The sequence below is a fragment of the Protobothrops mucrosquamatus genome, unplaced genomic scaffold (assembly GCF_001527695.2).
Source record: "Protobothrops mucrosquamatus isolate PMUCROS unplaced genomic scaffold, P.Mucros_1.0 scaffold1118, whole genome shotgun sequence".
Taxonomy (NCBI): domain Eukaryota; kingdom Metazoa; phylum Chordata; class Lepidosauria; order Squamata; family Viperidae; genus Protobothrops; species Protobothrops mucrosquamatus.
The window spans coordinates 25,985-39,974 of record NW_015387336.1 but is presented as its reverse complement, the minus strand read 5'-3'; the positions used below and the strand labels follow the sequence as shown (position 1 = coordinate 39,974).

At 42.4% G+C, this 13,990-nt stretch overlaps 2 protein-coding genes across 3 annotated transcripts in view; one reads left to right on the top strand and one right to left on the bottom strand.

The window, feature by feature from the left end:
* PRPF40A (pre-mRNA processing factor 40 homolog A) overlaps window positions 1–6,979 on the bottom strand; it is a 34,696-nt gene extending 27,717 nt beyond the window's left edge. The window contains exons 1-3 of the mRNA XM_015820316.1: window positions 6,964–6,979; window positions 3,935–4,072; window positions 301–381 (exon numbers count right to left, since the gene is read on the bottom strand). Coding sequence (XP_015675802.1) covers window positions 301–381; window positions 3,935–4,072; window positions 6,964–6,966 — 222 coding nt within the window. The 5' untranslated portion in view covers window positions 6,967–6,979. The remainder of the gene's footprint in view (window positions 1–300; window positions 382–3,934; window positions 4,073–6,963) is intronic.
* Window positions 6,980–8,227: 1,248 nt separating this feature from the next.
* Window positions 8,228–13,990, top strand: part of ARL6IP6 (ADP ribosylation factor like GTPase 6 interacting protein 6) — a 19,803-nt gene continuing 14,040 nt past the window's right edge. Inside the window, exons 1-2 of one of the 2 annotated variants that reach the window (XM_029284915.1) lie at window positions 8,228–8,358; window positions 8,465–8,579. In XM_029284915.1, coding sequence (XP_029140748.1) covers window positions 8,332–8,358; window positions 8,465–8,579 — 142 coding nt within the window. In that variant the 5' untranslated portion in view covers window positions 8,228–8,331. The remainder of the gene's footprint in view (window positions 8,359–8,464; window positions 8,580–13,990) is intronic. The other variant, XM_015820315.2, reaches the window with a different exon arrangement.

Here is a 13,990-nt window from a genome sequence, read left to right as displayed (position 1 = left end):
AATTCTATTAAATTCAAATATCTATGAATTTTATAGTTACGTAGTCTATTGAACACCTCAGGCTACCTTGTAATGAAACATGAGGTAATCATATTGTGACTCTAAGAAAAAATTCTGAGCTATTAGCATTTGTTTATTATATAGGTTTGAAATAATTAGCAATAAAGTGGCTCAAGTTCAGAACTTGTTCTAATATAAAAAAGATACTGAATTGTATATTAGGAAAAAGGTATAGGAAAAAGATACAGAAATCAGTACAGCAGAGAGCAAATACTTTAAAATTGTAAACAGAATATTTACCGGTCCTGTTGGCTGCATGGGGCCATGAGACATATGAGGTGCCATCATTCCGGGCATCACTGACTGCATCATTCCAGGCATCTATAATCAAAATATGATTATTGTATTTGTTTACAACTAGACACGCTACACCTGTAACTATTTTTTGTTGATGGGAGGATATAGTTTAACCCTGTTCCCAAATAGGTAACTTGGGGCATAACAAAGGAGTATAGCTATAAAAGGGTATCTAAGTTTAACAAAGGAATCCAGCATCTGTCTGATGATATTCCAAATAAATAGTATTAAAGCTCTAAATGACCAGAAACATTAAAGTAGGCAAGATATTAATTGCTGAGGGCCAACAAATAAGGACACAATTGTTCATCTACTTTTGATTGTCTTTCGAAAGGGAACCAAAGACAAAACGTGAAGAAAGAAGCAGACTGGGATAGCAGAAAGATAAACAAGAATATGGGCCCATATGCTTGTGTCTTACTTTTAAAAACCCCAAACATTAGACTACTTGCAAGTCACTGAAGGTATGGGGCCCAATCCATTTAAAACTCTAAAACTTCTAATTCTAATTCCCAAACCAATTCCCTGTGACCTATGTAAACTCTATTAATCTTGAGGGCTCATTTACCTCATCTATGAACAGAGGATAATACCTGAAGAACTTGTCTCACAGGGCTGGAGTAAGAGTTATGCTGCAAAGATGTTCCAAGATGAAGAGAACTATAAAGTTTAAGAATTATGACTGCAGGGTTCAAAAACATGAACTGTTAAAAAGCGGAGAAAGGCATGCAACAAGGATGCAAAGTACCTTAACCAATTAAAACCGTTATCATTTTCCTTATTCCTTAAATCAGAGTAAATATAGTGAGGGACAATTCTACTCTGACGGTGATTCCGCAAGACAATACACACAAGGGTCTAATACAAGCCAGCTCGGTCAAAGACCCAAGGCATTTATTCTTATAGAACTAATTTGCTTGTGTATGCACATGGACGTTAACCAGAAAAAAATTTCTGAAAGAGAGGCAGAGGTTTTGTGAAATTTTCATCAGTCCGCATTGGGGACTAAGAGGATGGCAATACGTAATATAGTTAATTGGCCGTATTCAGCCAATTTTGTTGGCAGATCCCGCAAATAGTTCTAGGGAAATCAACCCCCAAATATATGTGACGACAATCCCTGAAGGGTTGGCCAAATAACCCCATTCCCATGTATCTTCAGGGAGCATCAGGTTATTGCTCCCTCTTACCTTCCATCTTGTGTGGAGGGAGAGGTATTTGGTAGGGCTACTGCTCCACCCTCAATCCACAAGGTTTTCTTGGAAGCGTGAGGAAGAGAAGAAAGAACGGGAGTGGCCCTCCCATTCCCCACCATCCTGTAGAAGCAGGAGAAGAAAGGAGTCTTGCCCCACTGCTGCTTCCAAATAAGTGTGTTCCAATCAAGAGTTGCTCCCTAAATATCTCCATCCAAATAGTTTTAGAAACACTTTCAGAATACAGGCCACCAATTATATTCTAGTCCCATAAAAAAAATAAAACATTTGTGCTTGACAAATCCAGGTTTTAGGAAAGCCACAAAGCTCCAGGGTTTAATCAACTATGTGGTGGCTCTCAACACATGGATTTATAACCCATTGTCTCTGAACGGTAGTCCTGCTTTAAGTGCTTGGAGACAGCCTTACTTTTATGACATATCACTTGATTCACAACTCAAGATATCTATAAATCAGTGCCTGGAGAAAGGAAATACCAATATCAATAGGAAAAAATGTTATTTAAATAAGAATAAACTTGTGAAATATAATAAAATAAACTGGAATAGTGGAACACAGTAGCCCCCAAAAGCAATAAAAAAGAGCTTCTAAAGATTTGTTAGTTTTTTTCCCCTAAACAGAAAAATAATATTCCTTGAAGAAAGAACATGGGTTGTTTAAATGAATGGGACAATAGTCTCGTATCCAAGACATAACTGTCCATATTTTAAGTGCCAAACACATATACAACTTGCCTTACATTTCTTGGAATTCATTTCTAGTAATATGTGCAAGAAGATCGCCCATTTGTGTTCTATGATTTCCACGATGGCCAAGCAATAAAATATGCCAGGCCAGAGTAATGTGAGCAGAACAACAATTTAATTCAAAGCAATGGCCTAGGGCAGTGGTGGCGAACCTATGGCACGCGTGCCAGAGGTGGCACTCAGAGCTCTCTCTGTGGGCACACGCGCCATGCCCCGGAGATGGCAACCGTCCCTCTTCAACCAGCCACCCGCTAACTCGCTGAGGTCTCATGTGGCTGGATGCATCCCAGCATGGCTGGTTTCCCTCCCTCCCGTCCCATCCCTCCTGGCCTCGCATGCTCTCCTTTTCCTGGGCATGATGCACTGCATTGCCTCTTCAGCTGTCGACCGGCTGTCCAGCTCGTGGCGGACTGCGGAGCCCCAGAGTATGCCAGTCGAGGGGCCGGCAGGCTGTGGCTGCTGACGGACACTGTCGGCCCCCATGCGCTCGCTGGCTTCTGTGTGCCGGAGCCAATGGTGTCAGGCAGCAGCCACCCCGACCCCTGCCTCGCCTTGCCCTGCGACAATGGCACCCCTGCCCTGCCTCGCCCTGCAGGACGAGCCTCCTTCCCACCGCCCCACCTGCCAGAGACCCCCTGGATCTCCCCCAACCCTGCCCGGCCCCCACAGGCATCCCTCCCCACGAGCAACATCAAGATGACCATGCCCACCTTGGCCGCACCCACCCAGTCTGCCATGACCATCACAACCACACCCACCCAGTGGGCCACGCCCACCTGGCACCTGTGATAAATAAGTGGGTTTTGGGTTGCAGTTTGGGCACTCGGTCTCTAAAAGGTTCGCCATCACTGGCCTAGGGAATTTGATCAGCTATGTTAAATAGTCTGATAATTAGGGGCTTTCCAATTAACAGATAATAAGATAAATAGCCGAACTGCTCAAATTACTTTTCATGTCTCCTATTCACCATTTATCCTTGTTTAAACTAAATGCACCTGCACTAACAAATTTTGATACTGTCCAGAATGCAAAGGACTTACATGATTTTTAATGCCATATGAAGACAGAATGCCCTTTATTCATCAAAAAAGATGAAAACTTTTTACATTAGTGCAAGACTAACACTATGAGTGACTTTAAAATTCAAGGTTTGAACTAGTGTAAGTATGGACAGTATAGTACTGGGATTACTATCTATAGTAGTAAGCAAAGGGTTTTTTTTTTAATTTTGCTATATCACACTGAACACAAAGAGCTAAGGCCACTACAAAAAGGGAAAATAAAAGCCCAGATCTGAAAAGGCTAAACTACTTATTGACATACAGGAGAAATATATTGCAGAGAAGTAAGGATTCAACCAAATAGTAAGCAACGTAAGGCCAAAATACTTTCCTATCCCAAATGTTATACAGAAAAGTAACTGACCTGTGTTTAAGAAAAAACAATCTTCTGATTCATTTAAATCAGGAATAATGAGAAAAAGAGATTAAGAAGACTGTACTGATATGAATCAGTGCCAATTCCTAATGACCTATGGAAAGTTTTTAAAAGATTGAAATTATAGTACTGTTTCATTTTAAAGCAGTATATATAACAAAATCACAGAAGCCCATTTACCTGTCCCATTTGTGGTCCTCCCATTGGAGGCATCATTTGAGGCATCATCCCATGAGATACTGGAGGCATGTTGGGGGGCCTTTGGCCCATAGGATGCATTCCCATGGGTGGATAGTGAGGCATGCCTGGATGTCCCATCTGAAAAACACAGTTCAGGATTTTATGAATACAAGCAAAACAGAAATAAGTTCCAAATCTGGTTAATTAGGACTCACAAACAGCAAGTTTTTTTTAACTGCTACAATATTACCAATGCTGTCAATACATAAATATTTTATACTTTCCCCTTTCTGGATATTACAACTGATGATAGTTTAAAAACTTGCTATTTTATTATTGCAATTACTATTTGTATTTATTGTATGAGTAATCCTCAAGAAAAAAAGTGTAACAAATAAGCATTAGGGATGTACAAAACATTTCCATCATGTAATGGGCTGTTTTGAGTTTGAAGCACTTCAGAATGTTACAACAGCTCATTTTGCACTCAAACACTACTGTTTTTGTGTTTGAACAAGACATTCTGTGATTGAAACATTGTACATCAGATTTCAAATGATCCAGTCTTGGATATATTGCTTGCCAGATGAGAAAGTCAGAAAACATTCACAGAAAATCAGAACTGTAAACCCTGATTCTATTTTCTGAGAAAATGATAGTTGAAATATGCATAGAGCAGGTCACTGCTTCCAACCGAATCCACTGAATTGGGTAGCTATAAACAATTTAAATAAAACATCCAATTATTTATGGCCATTCAGATTTGCACTAACGCAATTAAACCTTTAATTAATTTAAATGTATTGGTTTAAAACAATTAAACCAGTAAAAGTTAAAATATGAAAATTAAAAAAAAGAAACCTGCTTGTATGTTTCTTAAGTTTTACTTATATAAAATTAAAAAAATAGCTGTATGAATTCATCTATCAGCTAACATAGACTGTTCAGTGCAAATACTGAGGCAGACATGAGTTTTACTAAAAATAAATTAAATCAGGTACACTAGCAACTAGCTTGTTAGTGATTTATGACTTTTAGACCCAAAATGAAATAGCATTTGGCTATCTCCTTGTGCATAATCCTGATTAAAGATCACCTAAAACACCTTTTGCTTATATTATTTTCTCCAATCATTATTAGGGTAATCTGCAAGTGGGCTTTTTCAAGTGCTACATTTAGGAAACTATGCATTTCAAGTCACTAACTTTGTTCTGCAATCAAATGGAAATACTTTTTATTAAGCAGATGTTATTTTGCTATTTTAAAATTTTAATGACATTTTGGGAGGGGGTAGAATTGTGGTTTTGTTTTCAACTATCTTTAGATTGTAAAATGAATACAACTCATTAACATATGTATATTTCATAATCTGCTCTGAAAAGTTTAGGTTACCTTCATTATATTCTTAATTTTGTAAAGAAATAGTTTGGTTAGCAAATCTTCAAACAGGAAAGACTTGGACAGCAAGTCTTCAAAGAAGAAATAACATGTATATTAGGCAGGTTTGGGTATAAGTGGTATAACCTTTCTTAGGAATTAAGCACTATTAATGGTACAAGTTTATTAAATATTCCTGTAAATAATATTGTCATTGACCTACTTGTTTGAAAATAATTATAAGACTTGGCAACTTATGAAACATCAAGTTACAACTGTTCAAATGCTTCACATATATTAGTAATATTCACATGGAACAATAATAATGAATGTTGACTTGTCATTGAAACTCCTACTTTTCCTTTTGTAACTACAGCACTAAATAGAAAGGATTCGTTTGTTTTATGACTCAAATCAAGGTTCTTGGCTTACTGTCCCCTTTTAAGCCAGTATCAAAAACTATAGGTTTTTTTGGGGCTATTTACAATGCAGAGGAAAAACCAGATTGCAGGTGAACAGTAAAAAAGTGAAATGAAAGTGAATGGATTGTTTGGCACAATAAACGAATATTTATAAATCCATATAAATTCATCCTAAGCTAGTCCTCCAGAATTCTGGCTTGGTGTTCCAAATGATCATGCCAAATAATTTCAATTTGTCAAATTCTATTTATAATTACTATAAAGCTAGCAAATCTGAGACTATCTCTCTGAAAAAGGCTCTAATAGTGGGAAAGTTAGAAGGAAAGAGAAAAAGAGGATGAGCAGCAGCAGCAAGGTAACACTGGCACTAGAAAACCTGAAAGACCAGGTTAGAGTTAGACGATCAAAGAAAAGAATGATCAAAGAAAGAATCAATGTGATCCTTAGAAGTTGAAAACAATGTGATGGCACATAATCGCTAGAAATTGAAAACAATGTGATGGCACATAATAACAATGCTGATTGGGCCATTTTTCAAATGATAATATTCATATTTCTGTTGATTCCCTACCATATGCACTGCTGCGAAGATTAAGTCTCACCATTCTCAGGAATGGTGGGAAAATATGCACTTAACAGGCCTTTCCAATATACCTTTCTAGGTACAGGGAAAAGAAAGCCAAGCAGCAACCCCAAAAGTGCTTTTTCAGTTTTGCTTCTCATCTAAGAAGCTTCTCCAGCTCAGAGCTGAAAAAGCTTCTTGGATGAGAAGCAAAACCTCTTCAAAGAAAAACAAAGAAAGTCCAGTTGCTTCTTGGGACAAGGATGACTGAGAATCTCCATAGATGCCAAGCAAGAAGTTAATTTTTCATCCAGCATTCAGGCATTAGCTAAAATCTCATACCGGCTAGAATGCTAAACGGTCTATAAAAAAAAAAAAAAAACGTGCGGAAAAACCACTAGCATACCGTCACCATTAACATACAGGCACAGACTCGGAGTGAAAATGCGGGCAGACTTAACTCAAAGTCACTGAAGAAGACTTGTCTAGGGTGTAACTAGACTCCCTCCACCCCTTCAAATGAGGCCAAGAGGCCAGAAGAGCTTTTTTTACTTCACGGTTACGAAATTTGCAAGGGGAGTTGCAAAACCGAAGGAAAAAAGGCAACTTACTTTTGCCCCCACCACCCACGCCCCCCCCCCAAAATAAATCGCCTGCTGCCCACCTACCATAACGGACTCTCGGCCCATGCCGCCGCCGCTTCCTGCCCCGCCGGCGCCCAGCCTCATCGCAGGGTTGAGGAGGCCGGGGCTACCCGCACCGCCGCCGCCACCGACGCCGCCGCCGCCTCCTCCGACGCCGCCGCCCCTGCCTAGGAGTCTCCCCCGGAGGGGCTGTCGAGAGGACGGTCCGAAGGGAAGGAGCGGTTCGGGTTCCCCGCGCGGCGGAAGGAGAGGCGCCAGGAGGCTGACGGGCTTCCCGGCAGGCCAGTCCGGCCGGCCTCCCATGCGGGCGCTCTTCGGCGACTGCTCCGGGCCGGGGGCTCCCACGGGGCGCACGCCTTCGCCGGGGTTGAGCTGCATCAGGGGGGGCGGCTTGGGCAGCGAGAAGGGCAACGGCTGAGGAGAGGCCGCGGCGGCCGCCGAGTCTCCACCTGACATCACTTTCCCGGACGCAGGCCTGGCTCCGCCGAGCCGGCCCTGCTCCTCAGTTCCGCCGGGATCCGAGGGAGACCGTTAGCCGGAAACCGAACAGAGAAGAGGAGAAGGAAGACCGGACACGGGGATGCGGGGGTGGGAGCTTCGTAGGAAGGGGTTAACACTCGTCGGAAGTCTGCGACGGGGGGCGGGGGGGAAAAATCACGGCGCACGCGGCCGGAGGAGGAAAGAACAAAACCTCACGCCGGTAGGGGAGGGGCTCCTGCTTCTCCTCGCGCCGAAGGGGAAAAGGCGGGCGAGCGTCCAAGATCCGAGTGCGAGGTGGGAGGGGGGGGTAAAGGGTAGGAGCCGGAATGGAGGTGAGGAGGGGGAAGGAGAGACGCGCGTAGCGCAGAGGACGCCGGGAAAACAGCTCGCTCCGAGCGGCGGAGGTTGAAGGGCGGAGCTACGGAAGCCAAGAGGGACCATTTCTGGGCGTAAAAACAAGGCGGGAAAGAAAAAAAAAAAAAGGAACGTGGCGGCGAAGGGAAGGTAGAGCCGACCTACCACGCGCACACGCAGCGTTTCCTCAAATGGAACAGGGCAGCATGGGAGGGGTTTGACCCCAGACGCTGGGCGTGGCTATTCGAAGGGCGGCGTTCGGAAGACCGAGCGGGACTTCCGTTCCGCTGTTGCTGCTGCTTCTGTCTAGTTCAGGGGTAGGCAACCTTGGCTCTTTTATGACTCGTGGACTTCAACTCCCAGAATTCCTGAGCCAGCCATGCTGGCTCAGGAATTCTGGGAGTTGAAGTCCACGAGTCATAAAAGAGCCAAGGTTGCCTATCCCTGAACTAGTTCGATAGGTTTCTTCCTGGTGGGGAACTTTTTCAAGGTCTATTTGGAGGGCTTTCTTCTCCTCCCCCCTCTTTTCTGCCCCCTGAAAGCGAGTGTTCCACTGCCATGGAGGCGCGTCATGCAGTTGTTGCGGTTAGTTACGGCAGAGGTGAAGGGGGCTGGTTGGTGGAGACGTCAGGCTGAGTTTACTAAGGGGGGGGGCGATTGCTTCATCTTCGTGAATTGATTTTCGTTGCAGGGGCCCGAAGCCGCCGGGAGTAAATGGCCGAGCAGGACCTGTTCGGTGCTCTGTTGCCTTGCGGTGGTTGCCTTGCTGGCGCTCCTGATAGCCATCGCTTGCCTGGCGCTGCGAGGTGAGGCAGGGCGGGAGAGAGCGGTCCCCCTTCCCGAAACTGGGCGAGGAAGATCTAACCTTAACCTTAAATTCATTTTCATTGGCAATGGGATTTCCCCATGGATTTTACAGTGGTCCAAAAACAACTCGAAAAGCGAAGCTGTCCCATTGTCGCTTTTCTTAGAAAATCTCTTAAAGATCTATCCCTAACATTAATTTTTGGGCATGATTCCAAGTAGATCTAACCTTAACCTAAACCTAGTTTCATTTTCTTGGCTGTGGGATTTTCCCATGTATTTTACTGTGGTTTACAAAAAACTTCAAACGAGAAACTGTTAATGTTGTTTCCATTAGAAAACCTCTGAGAATCTATCCCTACCATTAGTTTTCAGCCATGACACCAAGTAGACCTAACTCTAACCCTAGATTCATTGTCATTGGCAGTGGGATTTCCCCAGGTATTTTATTGTGGTCCACAAACGTTTTTGAAATAAAAGCTGGCTCTCTCACATTCTTTAGAGAACTGCTAAGAATCTATACTAGCGTTAGTTTTGCGGCATGATTCCAAGTAGACCTAACCTTAACTCTAGATTAATTTTCATTGGCAATGGGTTTCTCCCGTGTATTTTACTGTGATTCACAAACAACTCCGAATGAAAACCTGTTAATGTCACTTTCTTTAGAAAATCTCTAAGGATCATCAATTTTTGGCCATGATTCCAGTAGATGTAACTCTTACCCTAACCTAGATTCATTTTCAATGGCAATGGGGTTTTTGGCACCTGGTGGGGTGGGCAGCGGCCTCGGGCACCGAGGAGGCGGAGGACATGGCTTTTGCTGTATGAGATAACCAGGCTGCTCCCTGTCAGGTGCATCTTCCTGGGGCCGTTGCAACACCTTATCACTCACAGAGGTGCTGGACTCAACCCCGTGACAGGCTTTGCCATTTCTTTGCCAGGTACATGTGTCCAGCACTGTGCTTTTGTTGCTGTTGCCACCCATTGCGTCCTGCCTGGCCCTGCTCTGCACTCATCCAGTGCGAAGGTAGAGGCCCACCCCTTGGATTGCAGGTTGACTGCCAAGACAGATTTTTTACTATGAGGATACAGGCCCACATTAAAAATGAAATTATGTTGTCCACACTTAAAAAAAAGTATATATCTACCCATACACATACATAACACACACATATACACATTATATATATATACACACAAATATATATATATATATACATATATATATACATATATATATAAACTCTTTGTCAGCCACAAAATTTTGAATTTACAGCAGCGGTTCTCAACCTATGGGTCGCGACCCCATTTGGGGTCGATCGACCATTTCACGGGGGTCGCCAAGCAAGGCTGTCCGCCATTTTTTTCCCCTTTTCCGGCGGGTGCCTTACCTCCCTTGAGCTGGGCCAGCTGGTGGTCGGCCTGCTCCGTCTCTGCCGCTTGCCAGCTACGCCTCGGCCGGCGCAGGGGGCGGAACCACGCATGCGCGGCGCTCCCAGGCAGGGAAAGTCCTCGACTTACGACCGGTTGGGTAGTCCTCGACTTACAACTGGTTTAGTCCTTGACTTACAACCGGTTTAGTCCTCGACTTATGACCGGTTTAGTCCTCGACTTACGACTGGTTGGGGGTCGCATTAAAAAGGTTGAGAACCACTGATTTACAGTGTTCATAGTATGTGATGTCTGCCTGCAAAACATGCTCCTAGATTGGAGCGAAACGCAGAACAGACTGATGTATCCTATATTTGGTAGACCGGGTGCTCCAGCCAACACACGCACGCACACACACATATGCACATCCATACATTTATATATACATATAAGTATTAATCAGTGTCCATTTTGAATACATAGTGGAAAAAGGAAACTTGAGAGTTCACAAGATTAATGCTATATGGAACAAAACTGTGACTGAATCTGGATATTCTGCTTCATATACCACGAAGCCCCCTCCAGAAGGTAACAAGGAAAACAGGTCATGCAAAGGATCTGTAGCATCCTAGACAATCCTATGAACCTTGCCCAAGCATCACTTATGTGCTATGTCCTGGATAAAAGGTAGTGAACTACCAATAATCTTTTTTGCCATCCTTACCACTCTCTGCACCTCCTTCCTGTCTGAAGCAGTAACGCTTCCAAACCAGACAGTAATGGAATATTAGAGGATGCTCTTGATTGTCCCTCTGTAGAAAGGACAGGGGAATGAAGATGTGCTTTTCTCATGTGATACAGAAAATGCAGGCGCTCCTGTGCCTGCTTCACCAGTGTTTCACTGTTGAATGACCAAACTAGTCTACTCGTTAGCTGCAAACCCAGAAACCTGATGCTGCTAACCACCTCCACAGGAGAATCATTAATACTCAGAGATCTGTGGCTTTGCCTGCCATTTCTGAAATCGATAGCGATCTCTTTAGTTTTTGCTATGTTTAAAACGAGGCTGTTTTTGTTACATCAGTTCACCAAAGCCTGTACTTCCTTACAGTAAGCACCCTCATTGTCGTCTTGAATAAGGCCCACTACACTGTTGTATCATCCACATACTTCACAATATGCTTGGTGGCAAACTTAGCACAACAGTCATGGATCAATAGGGTGAACAACAGCAGACTTAGGACACAGCCCTGAGAAGAACCTATGCTGGTGTTAGAAATATTAGTCCCAACTTGCACATAATGGGGCCTGTCAATAAGAAAATCAAGAATCCAGTTGCACAATATTGAAGCCAAAAAGTCCCAGTTTTTCTACTAGATGCATGGAATGATTGTATTAAATACCGAACTGAAATCAACAGACAGCATTCACATATGAGTGTTTCTCTCCTTTAAATGCGCCTAGCTCAGATGGAGAGCAGTTGAAATAGCATCCTCTGCAGAACAATTTGCATGATAAGCAAACCGAAGCAAGTCAGATGCTGCAGGGAGGCTGGATATAATAATGTCCTTTATCAGCCTCTCAAAACATTTCATAATGATGGATATAAGTGCAACTGGACGGTAGTCATTGAGACCCGTAATTGTAGACTTTTTTGGCACTGGCAAAATAATGACCGTCTTAAAACATGGGACATGCTGCAGTGAAAGATTGGAAATATGTGTAAGAACACAAGCCAACTCATCTGCACATTCCCTAAAAACACGCCCAGGGATATTATCTGAGCCTGCTGCTTTCTGAATGTTAAATTTCTTCAATGTTCTCCGGACAAAAGTAACATCAAAGCTAAGCACTTGCTCATCGCAAATTATTCATGCAGCAAATAGGGCTGGCAAAAATGTCCCTGTGTGTGTGAGGAGCGATGGGACCAGTGGTGGGGGAGAGTGCCAGCAGAAGGCCAGCTGAGGATGAACGCCTGCTGTGGGTTGGCTGCAGCAGGGGACCTGGAGCGAAGTAGATACAGCTAATTGTCCCATTCTGACTTCAAATAATGTCCTGAATCTTGATTTTTTTTTTGTCCCATCTTATAGAATCCTTCAAAAAATTTTAACAGATTTATTTTTTTTTGTACATTAAGGAAATGTTACCCAAATCGCTCTACAGATTTAATACTTATATGTCCCTTTTAAATATTAAGATATGAGTCATTTTCATTTGTATGTACAGTATATCATCTCGTCCCATGTTGTACTAGTAACTTGTCGTATTTAAATCCACATTCAAATTCAGATCAATTTCAATCTCATCCCATTGAGTTTATTCTTCTGTGATATCAATACACCATCTCTCTATGGAGTCTGATATTCTTAAAATTAATTTCTGAGTCAATTGTTCAAAAATATCCCTCAAATATCTAGTGAGAGTAGCTTATTTCATTCTTTATTAACAACTTCAATTTAAGTATTATTATTCTTTAATGGCACTTTATTTCCTTTTAGTTTCATCTATATCCAACCTTCAAAGTCCTATCTTCTCATGTTTTTCTTCCAAAAAAACCTAAACAGCTTCCCATGTGAAGGATTTTTAAATTCTTTTAAGAGTCTCACTCACCGAATGCAAAAAAGTTGTTTCAAAGCAGTAGAAAACTATTCCAAAGATGATCAAGAAATTAAGCACAGCCAAGCTTTTTGTCCACAAAGGTTGAATTACAACTGTAAGCATAGATGGTTTCCTTTAATTCTCAATCGCTCTACTCGTAAGTTGAACTCAAAATCTCAGTTCCTACAGCCTATTACACAGCTGTCCAGAGTGTGCATGGCTATCTCACAATCTCCCCTTTCTTTGAAGAGATTGCAGTAGCCAGGACCCAACATCCAGCTGCTCTCTGTCTAAACACTGTCCTGCTTAGGGATGTGTAGCTCACCATAGGAATCACAGTAAGTCAATGTATGTTTCAGGGAAGAAAAATCACAAAATGGCTCTAATTTTATTAGGGTTTATCAACTCCCGTGGAAATACTGTTGCCTCAAATTGTTTGGGGGCTAAACAGGTAATTTTTATGATGAACAGCATTTCATTTCCTAAACTTCTTGAGTAAAGTTTTTAGCTTTGTATATTATGTATACGTATGTATACATATATTATACATATATACATAACATTACACACCATTGCCAAAAGTCTAACAGACATAATATGTTTGATATTGATCCTTGTGCAGGCCATAATAAAACTCCATAATGCATATACACATGCACATATACAAGTATTAGTACTGTAAAGGAGCTTAAAAATAAGTACAGTACCATATGATTTGTTTTTCCTGTACCTATATTTACTACTGATACAGGACTTTGGAACACATTAATATTAATCCAGTCTCACCTGAACTCACCAATACATTATCATCATGTCAGGAGAGGTGGCTATGATAATATAAATAAATCTTTGCTGTCTTCAAAACAGTGACCTTTGTCTTTCAAATGCAGATGGTCTGCTGAATTTTGTCCTGATGGGTTTGTTCTACTATGTTGTGCCATGCATTTGTGAAGTGGTTTTTTTTTTGTTTCTCCAATGTAGAGATCTGCACATGTCTCACTGCATAGTACTGCATACATCACATTGCTCATTGTGTCTGGGTGTTTAAGTTAAGCTTTCTTTAGGCCTAATGGAAAACCAAATATAAAATATAAACATTTCCCATGTATTTTAATGTTCTCTACAAACAAGTCCAAACGAAAAGCTGTCAACTTTCCTTTTCTTCAAAAACCTCTAGAAATCCATCACTAGTATTAATTTTTGGCTATGACACCACGCAAATCTAACCCTAAACCTAACCCTAAATTCATGTAACGCCGCTGCTGCGCGAGCTGCACTGGTTGCCAGTGGCCTTCCGGGTACGCTTTAAGGTGTTAGTTACCACCTTTAAAGCGCTCCATGGCATAGGACCTGGATACCTCCGAGACCGCCTTCTGCCACAGATTCCCTCCCACAGACCGGTACGCTCCCACAGAGCGGGCCTCCTCAGGGTGCCGTCGGCCAA